Below are 16145 nucleotides of genomic sequence, written 5' to 3' on the forward strand. Positions count from 1 at the left end.
GCGGTCATTCATGGACTTCATGTTCCCAAACAATGATGGAATTTTTATGGACGACGATGCGCCATGTGATCGGACCAGAGTTGGTTTGAAGAACATTTTGGACAATTCGAGTGAATCAATCTGGCCAGCCAGATTGCCCGACATGAAACCCATAGAACATTTATGGGACTAAACGAGAGGTCGCTTCGTGCACAAAATTTTGCACCAGCGACACTTTCGTAAATATGGACGGCTACAGAGGTGAGCCGTGGTAAAATTTGCTGTTTTGGAGAGCGCGCCGCAGCGCGTTGTATGAAGCAATCGCCCTCCGTTTCTGGCGGTGGCGTCGCTGTGGCAATCGCAGCTTTGGTGTCGCACTCTGGTGGAAGAGGGGAAAGGTTGCCTGTTCACGTGCATTTAAGGGGCGCTAGGAATTCGCCAGTCGGAGTGTGGTCAGTTGGGTCAGTGTGCGGCAGTCAGTGTCCGTCTGTCGTCCGGAGTGCCAGTATGTGTTAGGCCGCCAGTGTGCTCGAGTTTGTTCAAGCAATGGTCATCGGCGGTTGGATCGATCGGTTGGTCGGTCGCGCACTAAGACACAAGATGACTTGTCCGTCTTGAGCGTCGTCGCATGTGAGGTCACAACGTCAGTCCTGTGGTACGCGCCGTATAGCGAGGGGTAGTGGCTTCGCGGCCGACACGAGAGCAACAGGAGTCAACCCACGACAGCGGTCTGGCCGGTGCGAGCTGCGACGCCGTGAGACGGGAGATCGGAGCGCCTTCCTGCGTCCATTGAAGCGGCTGGCAGCGGACGGTTCGGGAGAGCGTTTTGGGGGTGCTGCGCCAGGTCTTCGCCAGACATCGCAGTTTATTAGAAGTTAAGTGATTCGTGAGATGTTGCTTCATTTACTTGTTAAATTCTACTTGTTTTCTTGGTCAGTCTCTCGCCCCCAGCTTGCTGGTCTGTCTCCCGTCCGCATTTGTTAGGCAGTTAGTATCTGTCTGTCTGTCGGTCGGTCTGCCGTACGTTAATAGGTGCCTCTGTCATGTTTGTCGGATTCGGTTTTAACGAATTTATTACTTGAAGTGTAACGGCCGAATTCCTGAAGTATGTTTTTATCTTGCCTATCATCTTGAGAGATGGTATATGTGTAATGTAGAGCAGGTTTGGCCAATCTTCTATATTTTATGTAAGACTGCATTTCATGGGTTTTTATTTAAATGGTCATTTTAGTATATAATATTGCCACCCTTCCATCGTATGAGTTTTTTTTTTTTAAATCATTTGCACCTTAGGTGGCAAGTCAATCTTTTAATGTTAGTGTTTTTTACCATTTCCATCCCTCCTATGGGGTGAATAGTTTATGTGCTTGTGTGAGTTGTTAAAATTTTTAGTTTAAAGTTATCTGGTGTGTTGCAGATTTGCACCAGTGTAGTCTTTCAGAGGTTGTTGTGAGCGGTCGTGACTACGTGACTACGGCTGTGTCAAAAGGGAGCGGCAAGGTTCTCAGCCCGAAAGCTCATACTGTAAAAAATTTGTTTTTTCAGCCTCTGAATAAATTGTAACTTGATATTTGGAGGTTGCTTTCTGATTATAATTTTAAATCTGTTTCTAAAAAAAGGGTTTTTAGGAATAAAATTTCCATTTGTTGAAAGAAATTTGATTTGTTTTCATCAGTTACCCACTGGCAACTACTTCCACGCTCACATAGTGTGATTAAATGTGAAAGGTATGTGCTGAGATTCGACCAGGATAGAGCCAGTGAAGAATGTCGATAGTTCCCAACCGCAAGGTTGGACGAGTAGTACATCCTCGGGTAGTAAGATCTTTGACAGCTAACAGAGCTAGGTGGACGTGGTAAAAGTTGGAGTAGTGGTGAGGAGATGCGCAGAGACAGCAGACGTGTTTCGAGTCGGAGCTAGATGCCTGCAGGAGGCAGCCGGGTCGTGACAGCATCAAAGTAAGAATTGGCGCTACGCACATAATAAGCTATATATTGAGCGAAACTCGGCACATACCTGGGGAAAATAGAAAGAATAATTAATAAAATAGGTTTTCTTTGGTTAAATAATGTCTCAAAGCTAGATTGAAATCCCATTGTTGATGCAATAAGCGTTTTGTGAAACTTTCTCGTAAATCCATGCTATAGAAGTTTTTTTTAGTTTTTCACATGTGCCTTAAAAGTTTGAACAATAAATATTTTTTAAATAATGTGGTGTCACCGCCAGACACCACACTTGCTAGGTGGTAGCTTAAAACAGCTGCAGTCCATTTAGTACATGTCGGACCCACGTGTCGCCACTGTGTGATCGCAGACCGAGCGCCACCACAAGGCAGGTCTCGAGATACGGAATAGCACTCGCCAGTTGTACGACGACTTTGCTAGCGACTGCACTGACGAAGCCTTTCTCTCATTTGCCGAGAGACAGTTAGAATAGCCTTCAGCTAAGTCCATGGCTACGACCTTGCAAGGCGCCATTAGCCTTACATAGTTTGATAGTTATCGTATGAAATGTCTCATCAAGAACGATGTATACAACAAGGATTAAAAGTTAAGTAATAGCAGCTACGTACTTTTCTTGCTACCCTTCATTATGTATCCTGTTTCAGACCTCTATCTAGCCTAAGTGAGATTACGTGTGCCTTTCGGCTACTTCAGTGTGGCGTAGCTGTCTTGTTACGCCACAACAGTTGGTGACGAGTCAACGGAAAGGGTCTTGTTCTTTCTAATTGCTTACATTTACTTGTGTCATGGCTTCGCCACAATCTCCAGATGTACTGTCCGAATTTTATCGCTTGCAGAATCAGCAGACGCAGGCGTTATTGGATGCCCTTGGACAGCTCGTCCAGGGTCAACTTGCACTGCAACACGATGCGGCCGCCGCCGCTTCATCGCTATCACAGCCACAACATGCAGTTGCACCACCGTTTCGCAATTTTGATGCGGCTCAAGAATCTTGGACCGAGTGGTCACGCCAGTTTGGATTTCATCTCGCCGCCTACAGAATCCAGGGTAAAGAGCGGCAGCCTCACTTATTATCCTGTGTCGGTGTGTCCACCTACCATGTGATAGTCAAATTGTTTCCCCGACGCGACGTAGCAACTCTGTCCTACGAAGAAATTTTGTCGGCATTGGACGCCTATTTCAAGGAAACAGTTAATGTAGTTGCAAAAAGGTATACTTTCTTTCGTACAAAACGTACGGCCGGTCAAACTAATAGGGACTGGGTTGAAACTTTGCAAGGCCTTACAAGGGATTGTGCTTTTGAGTGTGAATGTGGACTCCCTTATTCAGATACAATGGTACGTGATGCAATTGCACAGAACGTTTCTGATGTTCGTATACGGGAGCAAATTTTTAAACTCGTTAATCCCTCCTTTCAACAAGTGATAGACATATTGGATAGACAAGACACGCTTGACTTTGCACAGGACTCATTTGCAACTTCGCCAGTCGTGTGTAACATTAACTGGTCCGCCGGGCGCGCTGCGCGGCCCGGTAAACTGCCCTCGCGCACGTCCACGCAGCTGCCGCCACCCTCTAAACCAGGTGTGCCACGCCAGCATACAACTGCAGTGAAATCACGCCCGCGGTGTGCAACTAGACATTCGCGTGACCATTGCCCGTCATGCCAGGCTATTTGCTTTTTCTGTAATAAGAAAGGCCATGTTCAAAGTGTTTGCCAGAAAGAGCTCAAATCAGACAATCACAACCATTCCAGGCCCTTTGCTTCGCGCCGGAATCGAACCAAGAATACTCAGGCTCGTGAACCTTCGCCCAGGGACATTCATGTAGTTAATTCCACTCCACCCAGTGCCCCTCTTTCTAACAGTGACTGTGTTCGTCCCACACAAAGTGTGCGTCGACGTCGCCGGAAATCACGTCAATTAGCAAGTGATTCTGTACCTGTATCAGTTCAAATTGCACGAGACAGTCGCTCTTGTCGTCAGCAGGACAATAAACTTTTTGTAGATTTGGACTTTAATGGCAAGGTCATACCTTTCCAGCTCGATACTGGAGCTGCAGTTTCATTGCTCAATCACGACACGTACAAACAACTGGGCAAACCTCCGTTGTGTTCCGCAAATGTTAAGCTCACTACATATTCAGGACAGCAGATCCCTGAGTTAGGACAGTGCACTCTTCTTGCAACATACAAGGGACAAACAAAACTTGTGTCATTTTACGTTATTCGTTCTTCTACTGCAGTGAACTTGTTTGGTTTAGATTTATTTCAATTGTTTAACATGTCTATAGTAAATCAGGTCCTATCAGTGAACCAGACTGTGCCTTCAGAGAGTGTTTCTCGTCTGTGTGAAGAATTTGCAGACATTTTTGCACTGGGCCTTGGTTGCACTAAGAATTATGAAGCACATTTGGAACTGAAAGTAAACGCGCAACCGAAATTTTTCCGAGCGCGCAATGTTCCCCACGCATTGCGTGATGAGGTCGCAAGAACATTAAACGATTTAGAATCACAGGGTGTAATTGAACGTGTGCAAGCTTCTCTCTGGGCCTCACCCTTAGTAATTTTGCCAAAACCTTCCGGAAAACTGAGACTTTGTGTGGACTTCAAGGCCACAGTGAATCCACAACTCGTGATTGCAAGTTTTCCTTTACCCCGCCCGGAAGATCTTTTTGATAAACTGTGCCCGGGTAAATACTTTTCCAAGTTGGACCTAGCAGATGCGTACTTGCAAATCCCAGTGGACGCCGAATCCCAGCGCGTCTTGGTGGTTAACACGCATCTTGGTTTGTACCGCTTCAAAAGACTGCCATTCGGGTGTGCATCCGCCCCTGCATTGTTTCAGCAATATTACAAACTGTTTGTGCGTCGGTCCCTACTGCTGCGAACTATCTGGACGATATTGTGATCTCCGGAAAGACAGCCGACGAGCATTTAGCACACCTACGAACATTATTTCAGGTGTTGCGACAAAATGGTCTTCGCTTGCGGAAGGACAAATGTGTGTTTTTTGCTCATGACATACCATACCTGGGACATGTCATCAATGCCCAAGGCATACATCCGAGTCCAGAGCACCTCCGTGCCATACAGGATTTGCCTTCGCCACAGAATGTCAAGCAGCTACAGAGTGTGTTGGGTAAAATTAACTATTATCATCGCTTTCTGCGCAATGCCTCTTCCATTTCAGTTCCGCTTCATCGCTTACACCGTAAGGGTGTTATGTTCGTCTGGACGACGGAATGCGAACGCGCCTTTCGCCAGTTGAAATCGGCGTTGCTTTCTAATACTTGCCTTACGCCATTCGATCCCCAGAAACCCCTTTTGTTGATGGTAGATGCATCGGATTTCGGGATCGGTGCTGTGCTTGCGCACAAAGATGGATCGCATGATCGCCCTATTGCCTTTGCGTCCAAGTTGCTCTCATCTGCGCAAAGAAATTATTCACAGATAGAGAAAGAAGCTTTGGCTCTCGTGTTTGGTGTTACTAAGTTCCATGATTTCTTGTATGGTCGTCACTTTACCATCATCACAGACCACAAACCTTTGACATCGCTTTTTCATCCGACCAAGCCTGTACCTCCGCGTACAGCGCAGAAATTCATTCGCTGGTCTATTTTTCTCTTGCAGTACCGCTACGATATCTTGTATCAGTCCACTGCTCAGCACGGAAACGCCGATGGGTTGTCCCGTTTGCCTGTTGCTGAGGATAGAGCATTCGATTCTTCCGAACTTGCTTGCATGTTCATTGATTCGGAAACCGATGAAGTGGTCGAATCGTTTCAGATTGATTTTCGTCGTGTAGCTACAGCCACAGCTGCTGACCCGGTCCTTGCTACCGTTTTGCGTTTTGTTGCTACGCAATGGCCTTTGTCAAAGTCTCGGATCGAGGATCCGTTGGTTCGTCGATTTTTTGCTCACAAGGAGAGACTTTTTGTACGACGTGGTGTTTTGTTGTTGCGTTCTGATAATGATCAGTCCAGAGTCGTGGTCCCACGTTCGTTACAGTCCTCTGTTTTACGGCTTCTTCACCAAGGACATTGGGGTATAGTGCGAACGAAACAACTTGCTCGTCAGCACTGTACTTGGTTCGGAATCGATGCTGCGATTACGAATATTTGCTCTTCTTGCATGGCGTGTGCCGAACAACAATCCGCGCCGCCGTGGAAAGTCTTTGCATGGCCAAAAGCCACTTCCCCTTGGCAACGCTTGCACATCGATTTTGCTGGTCCATTCTGGAATGCTCGATGGTTGGTTCTGGTAGATGCCTTCAGTAATTTTCCTTTTGTTGTCCGGATGTCTTCCACTACATCCTCCGCCACCATCCAAGCGTTGTCTGCTATATTTTCATTGAAGGTCTTCCGCAGACTATTGTTTCCGACAATGGCCCACAATTCATGTCTGCAGAATTTCAGCCATTCTGCCAGGCCAATGGTATTCAACATCTGACATCCGCGCCGTTTTCGCCTCAGTCAAACGGTGCCGCTGAACGATTGGTCCGGACTTTCAAGTCACAAATGTTGAAGTTGAAAGAGTTGCATTCTCGGGAGGACGCGTTGTTGCTCTTTTTGTCATCGTATCGCTCTCAGCCCCGAGATGGTCGCTCGCCGGCTGAGTTGCTCCACGGTCGTCCTCATTGAACCTTGATGTCTTTGCTGCATCCGCCACATCAGGTTCCAGTGCAGCGGCAGACTTCTGGTTTTGCTCCAGGCGACGTTGTATTCTATCGCAATTATCGAGGTTCACGGCGTTGGCTCGCAGGGCGCATTCTTCGCTGCCTCGGCCGAGCGATGTATTTGGTTTTGGGGGCCTCTGGTGAGGTGCGTCGGCATCTCAATCAGCTGCGCCTCTGTCGTCGCACGGGTTCTGCCGCTCCCTGTCTGCTTTCAGCGACGGTGCCGTCCGGTCAGCGCCCTGGGGACCCATCTACTGGCTCGCCTCATCCCCAGGTGTTACCGACGCTGCCTTCCATTTTGCCCCATGGCGACGCGCCGCCGCCGCCGCCGGTCCTCCCGCCGGCGCCGCCCGCAGTGGCCGCTTCGATGCAGCCGCCGGGCGCCTCCCTGGATCACGCGCCGCCGATCGCTTCCCGTGACCAGCTGTCCTCCGCCATGGAACTCTTGTCCGCTCCGGACCACATGACGTCATCGCGCGTCGGGTACCCCGACGCAATGGAGGTCGACCCTTCGGCCCCTCCTGTCTCTTTACGGGCGCATACACCGCATGTCGACGTGCACCCTGGACTAGGTTTTTCGGCGTTTCCTAGCTCCCCTCGGACCGAATGGCCGGGTGCGGGTGGCACAGCCTCGCCTGTTGTTAGGCTCCCCACCTCATCGCATACGTCAACATGGGGTCCTCCCCACGGCGGGCGGAAGCCTTATAACACGACCGTTCGCCGATTTGCGGGGGAGGAATGTGGTGTCACCGCCAGACACCACACTTGCTAGGTGGTAGCTTAAATCGGCTGCAGTCCATTTAGTACATGTCGGACCCGCGTGTCGCCACTGTGTGATCGCAGACCGAGCGCCACCACAAGGCAGGTCTCGAGATACGGAATAGCACTCGCCAGTTGTACGACGACTTTGCTAGCGACTGCACTGACGAAGCCTTTCTCTCATTTGCCGAGAGACAGTTCGAATAGCCTTCAGTTAAGTCAATGGCTACGACCTAGCAAGGCGCCATTAGCCTTACATAGTTTGATAGTTATCGTATGAAATGTCTCATCAAGAACGCGTGCCTTTCGGCTACTTCAGTGTGGCGTAGCTGTCTTGTTACGCCACAACAAATAAAATTAGAGTTTCATCTCACACCTTATGTCGTTCTCCCATCCTGTGCTTGCATTGAACCAAAAGATACATTAAAGCAAAGTTCCCATGAGTAAAGCTAATAATTTCATTTGTCAGAGTAAAATAATCTATATGCCATTGCACAGTTGGCAAATTATTCAGATCAGGACAGAATTTTTTATTAAGTAACAAACAGGGCCAAAAATGAGTAAAGTTGTCTAGAATGACAATTTTATGCCATTGCACTACGGCTGGGTTGAATATATGTTTCATTATCGGCTAAACGGGAAGGAGTGCACGAGCTAAGTCCACAGACGCAGTCAGATGCAGGTTGGTGACTTTCATTTATTTTTACCACTAAACTTTCATGCAATCAGATGTGTATTTTGAGCATTAATTTTCCAACAATATTTTCGTGCAGTCAAATAAAGTTCAGTTCAGTTAAATACGCAGTCAGATGCAAGTTTTGTTAAAGATTAAAGCAGTCACATGCAGTTCAGTCTAGTTTAAATAGAGAATTTTTATCAACAACACATTCAAATGTGTTAATGTTCTTGATGAATCGTTAGTAAATAAAGTAAATTGTTAAGAAAATGTTTTGAAAGTAAATTCACGGTTCAAGAGGCAAGGCTCAATATTTCTGCAGAGGAATTCCAAAGTCTTGCTGAGTCCATGCGACATCGAGTTGCTACACTACACCGGGCAAGGCGAGGTCCGACACCATGTTACGAGGTATTCCGTGACTTTTGCCACCTCAGTATATCCTAAGGGGGTGGGTATGCGCGTCGGAGCCGCGCCCGGGCCGTGCAGGAGCGGCTGGGCCGGCGAGTTGCTGACCTGCCGGCGCGTTCTCGACGACGCGGCCGCGGTACAGCCTGCGGAGGAAGGCGGGCGCGTTGTCGTTGACGTCGCGCAGGGCGACCCGCAGCTCGGCGTGGCCCACCAGCCCGGCGCCGCCCTCGTCCTGCGCGAACGCCGCCAGCCTCCAGACGGGCCGCCCCAGCGGCGGGTCGCGGTCCACCGGCTGCAGACACCGAAACACCGGCTCAAGTGGTTCAAATGGCTCTGAGCACTATGGCACTTAACTTCTCAGGTCACCAGTCCCCTGCAACTTAGAACTACTTAAACCTAACTAACCTAAGGACATCACACACATACATGCCCGAGGCAGGATTCGAACCTGCGGCCGTAGCGGCCGCGCGGTTCCAGACTGTATCCCCCAGAACCGCTCGGCCACTCCGGCCGGCAACACCGGCTCAACCTACTTCTTCAGCTCATCGCTCACACTGACTGCCGCTTCCAGTCAACACCGACTCAAAGGAAGGCCTCGGCGCTTGGTCGTGACGTCACGTCAGCTAGGCACGGCGAACGCCAGGTCTGTTGCAGGCATAGTCACAATGGTGGTGTCTCCCTCCCCGACACAGGAAAATGTTGAACTATTGGCGGTAGTTGACCAACACACATTGTTCTGATAGATTTCTGCAATCAATTAATTGTGCAATTCATTACACTTCTTAACAAGTAGTGTACTCCTGAACTTAAATTTCCACCTGTTTTAAGGATTGACATACAAAAACAACTTCATGGTCCAGCAGCAACAGAATTCGTGCTTCTTTACCTTATTTGTAAATCTGAGCAAGTTACGTTTGTACTGGGTTGCTTTTACAAGAAACTGTGAACATATTGGTGCTCTTCTTTATGTACCTTGGTTGACTATGGATTCAGGAGCACTGAATGTTAATGAAATATCTTGCGATTATACACGGTGGGGGAGGGGGTGGGGGACAGAAGAAGAGGCAAGAGAGAGATACTTGTTTTATCAAATAAATTTTTAGTTTCTCCTTTCAGTTGCAAGAGGGGAATATTTATCTTTTCTAATGCGCATGTTTAAAAAAGTTTAAGTTCAGCAGGATTTTCGATGTATGAAGCTATTTTGTTTCCTGTTTAGAATTCCTTTCGTTGAAAACGACTGTAATCTAATGACTGGCAACAGTTGGACATTTACACATGTAAATTAGTTCACATTTCCAGTGACGATGTCAAACGAAAATAAATAAATAAATAAAAGAAACGAGTTCATTGTAAGGGAGTTGGGGTAAGTTTTGATAACAAAATGGATCAAGTAAATATAGTTACTTGAATGTAAAATTTCGGAAGCTTGCAATGGAGCAAAGCGTCTTCTCATATTGATCTACGTTTGTTTCGACAGGATTCAGTAATACAGAACTATGATCTTCATTTGTAGCTTTACGATAGTAATAAAATCTTTCATCTAAATAAAACTGCAGAATCCAAAACAATACCAAACATTTTGTCCAAAAGTAAGAGATTTATAGTGATAAGCACGCCCAGGCGTTTCTGCCTGCAACAGACCTGGCGTTCGCCGTGCCTAGCTGACGTGACGTCACCAACAAGCGCCGAGGTCTTCCTTTGAGTCGGTGTTGTTCTAGCGCAAAGCTTGCCGAGGCACAGCTGGGCTTGTTGTGCATATGCCCCATCGACAATAAAGTACAGTAAGCAGTAGAACATCAACAAGCAAAAATATGCTTCTGTCGGAGATAAAAAAAGCGAGTATGTTCCTCTTTAAGAGACTCTGACAGAGACGTGCTGCCTCACTCTTCATTCTTAAAAAAAAAAAAAGGTATTATTCGGATCACACGCTTTTGTGCAATGAATTCTTTCTCCCTTAATGACGAATTGCCCCAAAATGTGATGCCATATGAAAGCAGTGAATGAAAATAGGCATAGCAGTTAAAAACCTCCGAACCGACGATATGATGCCGAGACAAGTAATTTACTACAAGTTACATGGGCCGCGAATGTCGGGAAATACCCCAAATGTGGATGACAAATGTTGAACGTGATACATCACATCTGAAATACGAATAATACTTTCGAGCGTGTGCATGAAGGCATGACAGAATGATGCAGTTCTTGCATTCAAGCAAACGTGTGCAAATTTCGAATATCTTCTGTAAATTTGATCGTTTTCACACGCAGAAGTTACAAAATTGTCCTTGCTGTAACCAAGGAAACGCTGTTTTAATTTGTATTTCTTTCCTTTTGTTCCTTCTCTGTTTGTTTACAGACGTTAGTTAGTAAAAAAATTAGATAAATTACTGTTAACGACGCCATTCGAAAACGAATACTCAGTTACTTGTGACGCAATTCGGTAGGTTTTCGTTGTGCTGTACTTCGGAATAAACCAGCAGTGACCGCTAGACGCGGTGGCCGAGCGGTTCTAGGCCCTTCAGTCCGGAACCGCCTGACTGCTGCGGCCGCAGGTTCGAATCCTAACTCGGGCATGGATGTGTGTGATGTCTTTAGGTTAGTTAGGTTTAAGTAGTTCTAAACTCTAGGGGACTGATGACGTCACATGTTAAGTTCCATAGTGCTCAGAGCCAGCGGTGACCGCGAGAGTGGTAAAAAAAAAATAGTGGATCTTCCCTCAGTGTAAACACATACTCGTCTAAAGCAACGGGAAAAATACTGCCTGCTAGAAGCAAGACTAGAACCTTCAGCCCCAGGTGCTAAAGTCACGCGCGTTGACTCAGACCCACCCAGACGAGAATAATATTCGCGCAAACAAAGTTGACACTCGGCGCGGTGGCTGATGGGTGCGACTGTAAATGGGAAATGCCTTTACGGTCGCTCCCGAAAACCAGAGCGCCGAGTGGCAACTTTCTTTGCATGTGTAATAGTTGACTAGGATTGCGCTGTTCAGGTGCGACAGACCGATAGCCTCAGCCGCTGCACATCCGGCGAATACGTCATCTGGTGACGTCATGTGTTTAACATTTGTCATCCACTTTTGGGGTGTTTTCAGTCATTTGGGGCGCCGTGTGATTTATATCAAATAACTTGCGTCATCTACGTGGCTTAAGAGGTTTTTTGAACGTTAATTAGAATCACCATGTATATGTTTCCCCGCCACTCTCTCCGTTTTCTCCCATTGATTTACATTATATCTCACCGCCACTACCTCCTCTCTGACTTACATTGTCCCCTTCTTCTTTTCTCTCCTCTCTCTTCCACCGCCGCTGTCTCTCTGGTACTTTCTTTCATCGGAAAAAGGCCGAATACGTTCGCATGCCGAAGTTTCTGATGAGGAAGGCGAAATGAGGCTTGAGGCACTTTCCTGTCATAGTCTTTCAAAGACAAACACATTCATCTTTTCTGTGTTCCGGCAGGAGCACTTTTCCTTTAGTTCGCTTTTTCCCTGTTACCGCAGGGCGCGCTGCTTCTAAAAGACGAACTGTATAGTTCAGTAAAATTTGGACAGTTTATTTACACACTTGGAGACGTTTATATACTTTGCAACAACAAAGAAGTACACTTAATAGAAGGTTAACAGAAAATCGTTTATATTTTCTATGAACACTTTGCTCATCGACCGCAATTAATAAAAAGCACCCGAAGCATGATTTATCTCTTGGAAGAGTAAAAATGTTTTTAGAAACATTTTACTCATTTTTGCACTTTTTCCACTTTTGGCAGTCATTTCAATTTCTTTTAAGTCATGTTAAGAACGTTTTTAGCCCATTTTTTGTCATTGAAGTACCATTTTTGCATGTCTGTAAAGGCATTAAGTGCCCATTATACAAAGACAGCGCGCCAAAAAGTTTAATTAACGAAAAACTATTGATAAGAACATTAAAAAAATGTTCCAATGTGTGTGAAATATTATGGGACTTAACTGCTAGGGTCATTAGTTGCACACTACTTAACCTAAGTCATCCTAAGGACGAACACGCACACCCATGCCTCAGGGAGGACTCGAACCTCCACTTGGACCAGCCGCACAATCCATGACTGCAGCGCCCTAGACCGCTCGGCTAATACCGCGTGGCGATAAAAACATATAAGTGAATAGGTTTCTGCGCCCAGAGTCAGTTGACACAAAAGTCCTCTGAGTATCGTACCGAGTCATATTATTAAAAAAAAATCTGGAGAAATCAACGTTTCGGTCACGTTTACAGTGGTCTTCTTCTGCGTCTACTGAACCCTTGCGCTTACCCTAGAACCCTTGCTATGTGTTCGCTACTTCAGTTAAAACTACATTTACGGCTCGGATCGGACATTACGTGCATATTTTACGTGCATAAATACGGTAACTTTGAACCTCTGCATTTCGGTAATGGATAACGATTTCGAAAAAATGTTCAAGGTTGCCTGAGAACTTCATCTTTAGGACGTATGGCTAAAAGTTCAACTATTTGCCATGAACAGAAATTATAGAAGTGACCAACCTCGCAATTACTATTTTTAGTAGCCAAAAATCATGGGTTCTCGTATTTTTTTTCTTTCAGGAACCACCTATGAACAAATAAATGGTCCTTTAAATGGTCCTTTTATAAGCCACCTAAGGTGCATGCTAGACCACACTTAATACGATCTGCTCCGTTTGCCGGATAAGATAAGCAACCAAGTGTTTCGGATGGCCCTTGTCTAGCAACCATTTGTATACATATCGGATGAATGGACATACTGTACGTATCTCTCTGATCAATAGAATCCGAGATATGATGCCCTTAAAACTACATTATCGCGCCCGGTGTTTTGGCACATGTTGGTACTGTCGTGCACGGACAGGTGGGTTGGGCAGTAGCAATCTAGCGGCATTACAAGAATTTACCTGCCTGATCATCGCTGACAAGAAGCAACTAAAGGAATGAATGATTGGTGACTGGCAGCATGAGTAGGATAGCGCAGCTCTGCGTACCGCTATTGTAGAAAGACTACCTTATTAAACTTTTGCCGCGCGGGATTAGCCGAGCGGTCTGGGGCACTGCAGTCATGGACTATGCGGCTGGTCCCGGCGGAGGTTCGAGTCCTCCCTCGGGCATGGGTGTGTGTGTTTGTCCTTAGGATAATTTAGATTAAGTAGTGTGTAAGCTTAGGGACTGATGACCTTAGCAGTTAAGTCCCACCACTCTGTACGTAATTTAAGCATCTAAGTTGTTGCGGTCGACAAGTAAGGAGCACAGCAAGTCAAGTTTTAGTTTTTGAAAACTCAATTTTTGGCCGCTTTTGCTGCCTTGTAGTTGACCTAGGACCTTAAGATTTGGCACGAACCGAGGTCTGGCAGCCACATTACACAAGAAAAAGCCAGGAGTGGTAATGTGTAGAAAAAACCGCAGAAAATCTTACGTTTAATACATTTGTTTTCGAAATGACGTAACTGCAAATCGTCACAATGGACGCATTTCTCTCGGAAACGTTTACATTTATCTTCTGGCAGTTAAAGTCGCGTGATGAGCCTTGCGGGCGCACCACTCTATACGTAATTTAAGCATCTAAGTTGTTGCAGTCGACAAGTAAGGAGCACAGCAAGTCAAGTTTTAGTTTTTGAAAACTCAATTTTTGGCCGTTTTTGCTGCCTTGTAGTTGACCTAGGACCTTAATATTTGGCACGAACTGAGCTCTGGCAGCCACATTACACAAGAAAAAGCCAGAAGTCGCAATGTGTAGAAAAAACCGCAGAAAATCTTACGTTTAATACATTTGTTTTCGAAATGACGTAACTGCAAATCGTCACAATGGACGCATTTCTATCGGAAACGTTTACATTTATCTTCTGGCAGTTAAAGTCGAGTGATGAACATTAAACTTTTAGGTGATCTGGGAGTATGCCAAATACAAAATTTGGTACACAGAGCTGTCACTTCAGACAAGGAAAACGGTTAAAACCCAGCTGGACATCGAGACTAATTGATCTCAGATGACAGATAAGAGAACGTAATTCCGTTGTCAGAGTTCATCAGACCTCTGTATTCCAGTAGATTAAGACAGCATGGACATAATATGGTCGTGCGCTTTCCTGTTGAAAGGTGACTCCATAGAGGCCTCATACAGGGTGTTTCAAAAATGACCGGTATATTTGAAACGGCAATAAAAACTAAACGAGCAGCGATAGAAATACACCGTTTGTTGCAATATACTTGGGACAACAGTACATTTTCAGGCAGACAAACTTTCGAAATTACAGTAGTTACAATTTTCAACAACAGATGGCGCTGCGGTCTGGGAAACTCTATAGTACGATATTTTCCACATATCCACCATGCGTAGCAATAATATGGCGTAGTCTCTGAATGAAATTACCCGAAACCTTTGGCAACGTGTCTGGCGGAATGGCTTCACATGCAGATGAGATGTACTGCTTCAGCTGTTCAATTGTTTCTGGATTCTGGCGGTACACCTGGTCTTTCAAGTGTCCCCACAAAAAGAAGTCACAGGGGTTCATGTCTGGCGAATAGGGAAGCCAATCCACGCCGCCTCCTGTATGTTTCGGATAGCCCAAAGCAATCACACGATCATCGAAATATTTATTCAGGAAACTAAAGACGTCGGCCGTGCGATGTGGCCGGGCACCATCTTGCATAAACCACGAGGTGTTCGCAGTGTCGTCTAAGGCACAAATTCACGAAGAATGTCCAGATAGCGTGATGCAGTAATCGTTTCGGATCTGAAAAATGGGCCAATGATTCCTTTGGAAGAAATGGCGGCCCAGACCAGTACTTTTTGAGGATGCAGGGACGATGGGACTGCAACATGGGGCTTTTCGGTTCCCCATATGCGCCAGTTCTGTTTATTGACGAAGCCGTCCAGGTAAAAATAAGCTTCGTCAGTAAACCAAATGCTGCCCACATGCATATCGCCGTCATCAATCCTGTGCACTATATCGTTAGCGAATGTCTCTCGTGCAGGAATGGTAGCGGCGCTGAGGGGTTGCCGCTTTTGAATTTTGTACGGATAGAGGTGTAAACTCTGGCGCATGAGACGATACGTGGACGTTGACGTCATGTGGACCGCGGCTGCAACAAGGCGAACGGAAACCCGAGGCCGCTGTTGCATCACCTGCTGCACTAGCTGCGCGTTGCCCTCTGTGGTTGCCGTACGCGGTCGCCCTACCTTTCCGGCACGTTCATCCGTCACGTTCCCAGTCCGTTGAAATTTTTCAAACAGATCCTTTATTGTATCGCTTTTCGGTCCTTTGGTTACATTAAACCTCCGTTGAAAACTTCGTCTTGTTGCAACAACACTGTGTTCTAGGTGGTGGAATTACAACACCAGAAAAATCCTCTGTTCTAAGGAATAAACCATGTTGTCTACAGCAGACTTGCACGTTGTGAACAGCACACGCTTACAGCAGAAAGACGACGTACAGAATGGCGCACCCACAGACTGCGTTGTCTTCTATATCTTTCACATCACTTGCAGCGCCATCTGTTGTTGAAAATTGGAACTACTGTAATTTCGAAAGTTTGTCCGCCTGAAAATGTACTGTTGTCCCAAGCATATTGCAACAAACGGTGTATTTCTATCGCTGCTCGTTTAGTTTTTATTGCCGTTTCAAATATACCGGTCATTTTTGAAACACCCTGTAGATAACACACAGGCACCAACTTCAAA

The 16145-nt window shown here is 46.2% G+C and overlaps 1 protein-coding gene across 1 annotated transcript in view; it reads right to left on the bottom strand.

Annotated features, from left to right (window-relative positions):
* LOC124606574 (neural-cadherin-like) overlaps window positions 1-16145 on the bottom strand; it is a 189692-nt gene that overhangs the window by 101146 nt on the left and 72401 nt on the right. The window contains exon 5 of the mRNA XM_047138559.1: window positions 8568-8754. Within this exon, the coding sequence (XP_046994515.1) occupies window positions 8568-8754 (187 nt within the window). The remainder of the gene's footprint in view (window positions 1-8567; window positions 8755-16145) is intronic.

The sequence above is a fragment of the Schistocerca americana genome, chromosome 3 (genome assembly GCF_021461395.2).
Source record: "Schistocerca americana isolate TAMUIC-IGC-003095 chromosome 3, iqSchAmer2.1, whole genome shotgun sequence".
Classification (NCBI taxonomy): Eukaryota; Metazoa; Arthropoda; class Insecta; order Orthoptera; family Acrididae; genus Schistocerca; species Schistocerca americana.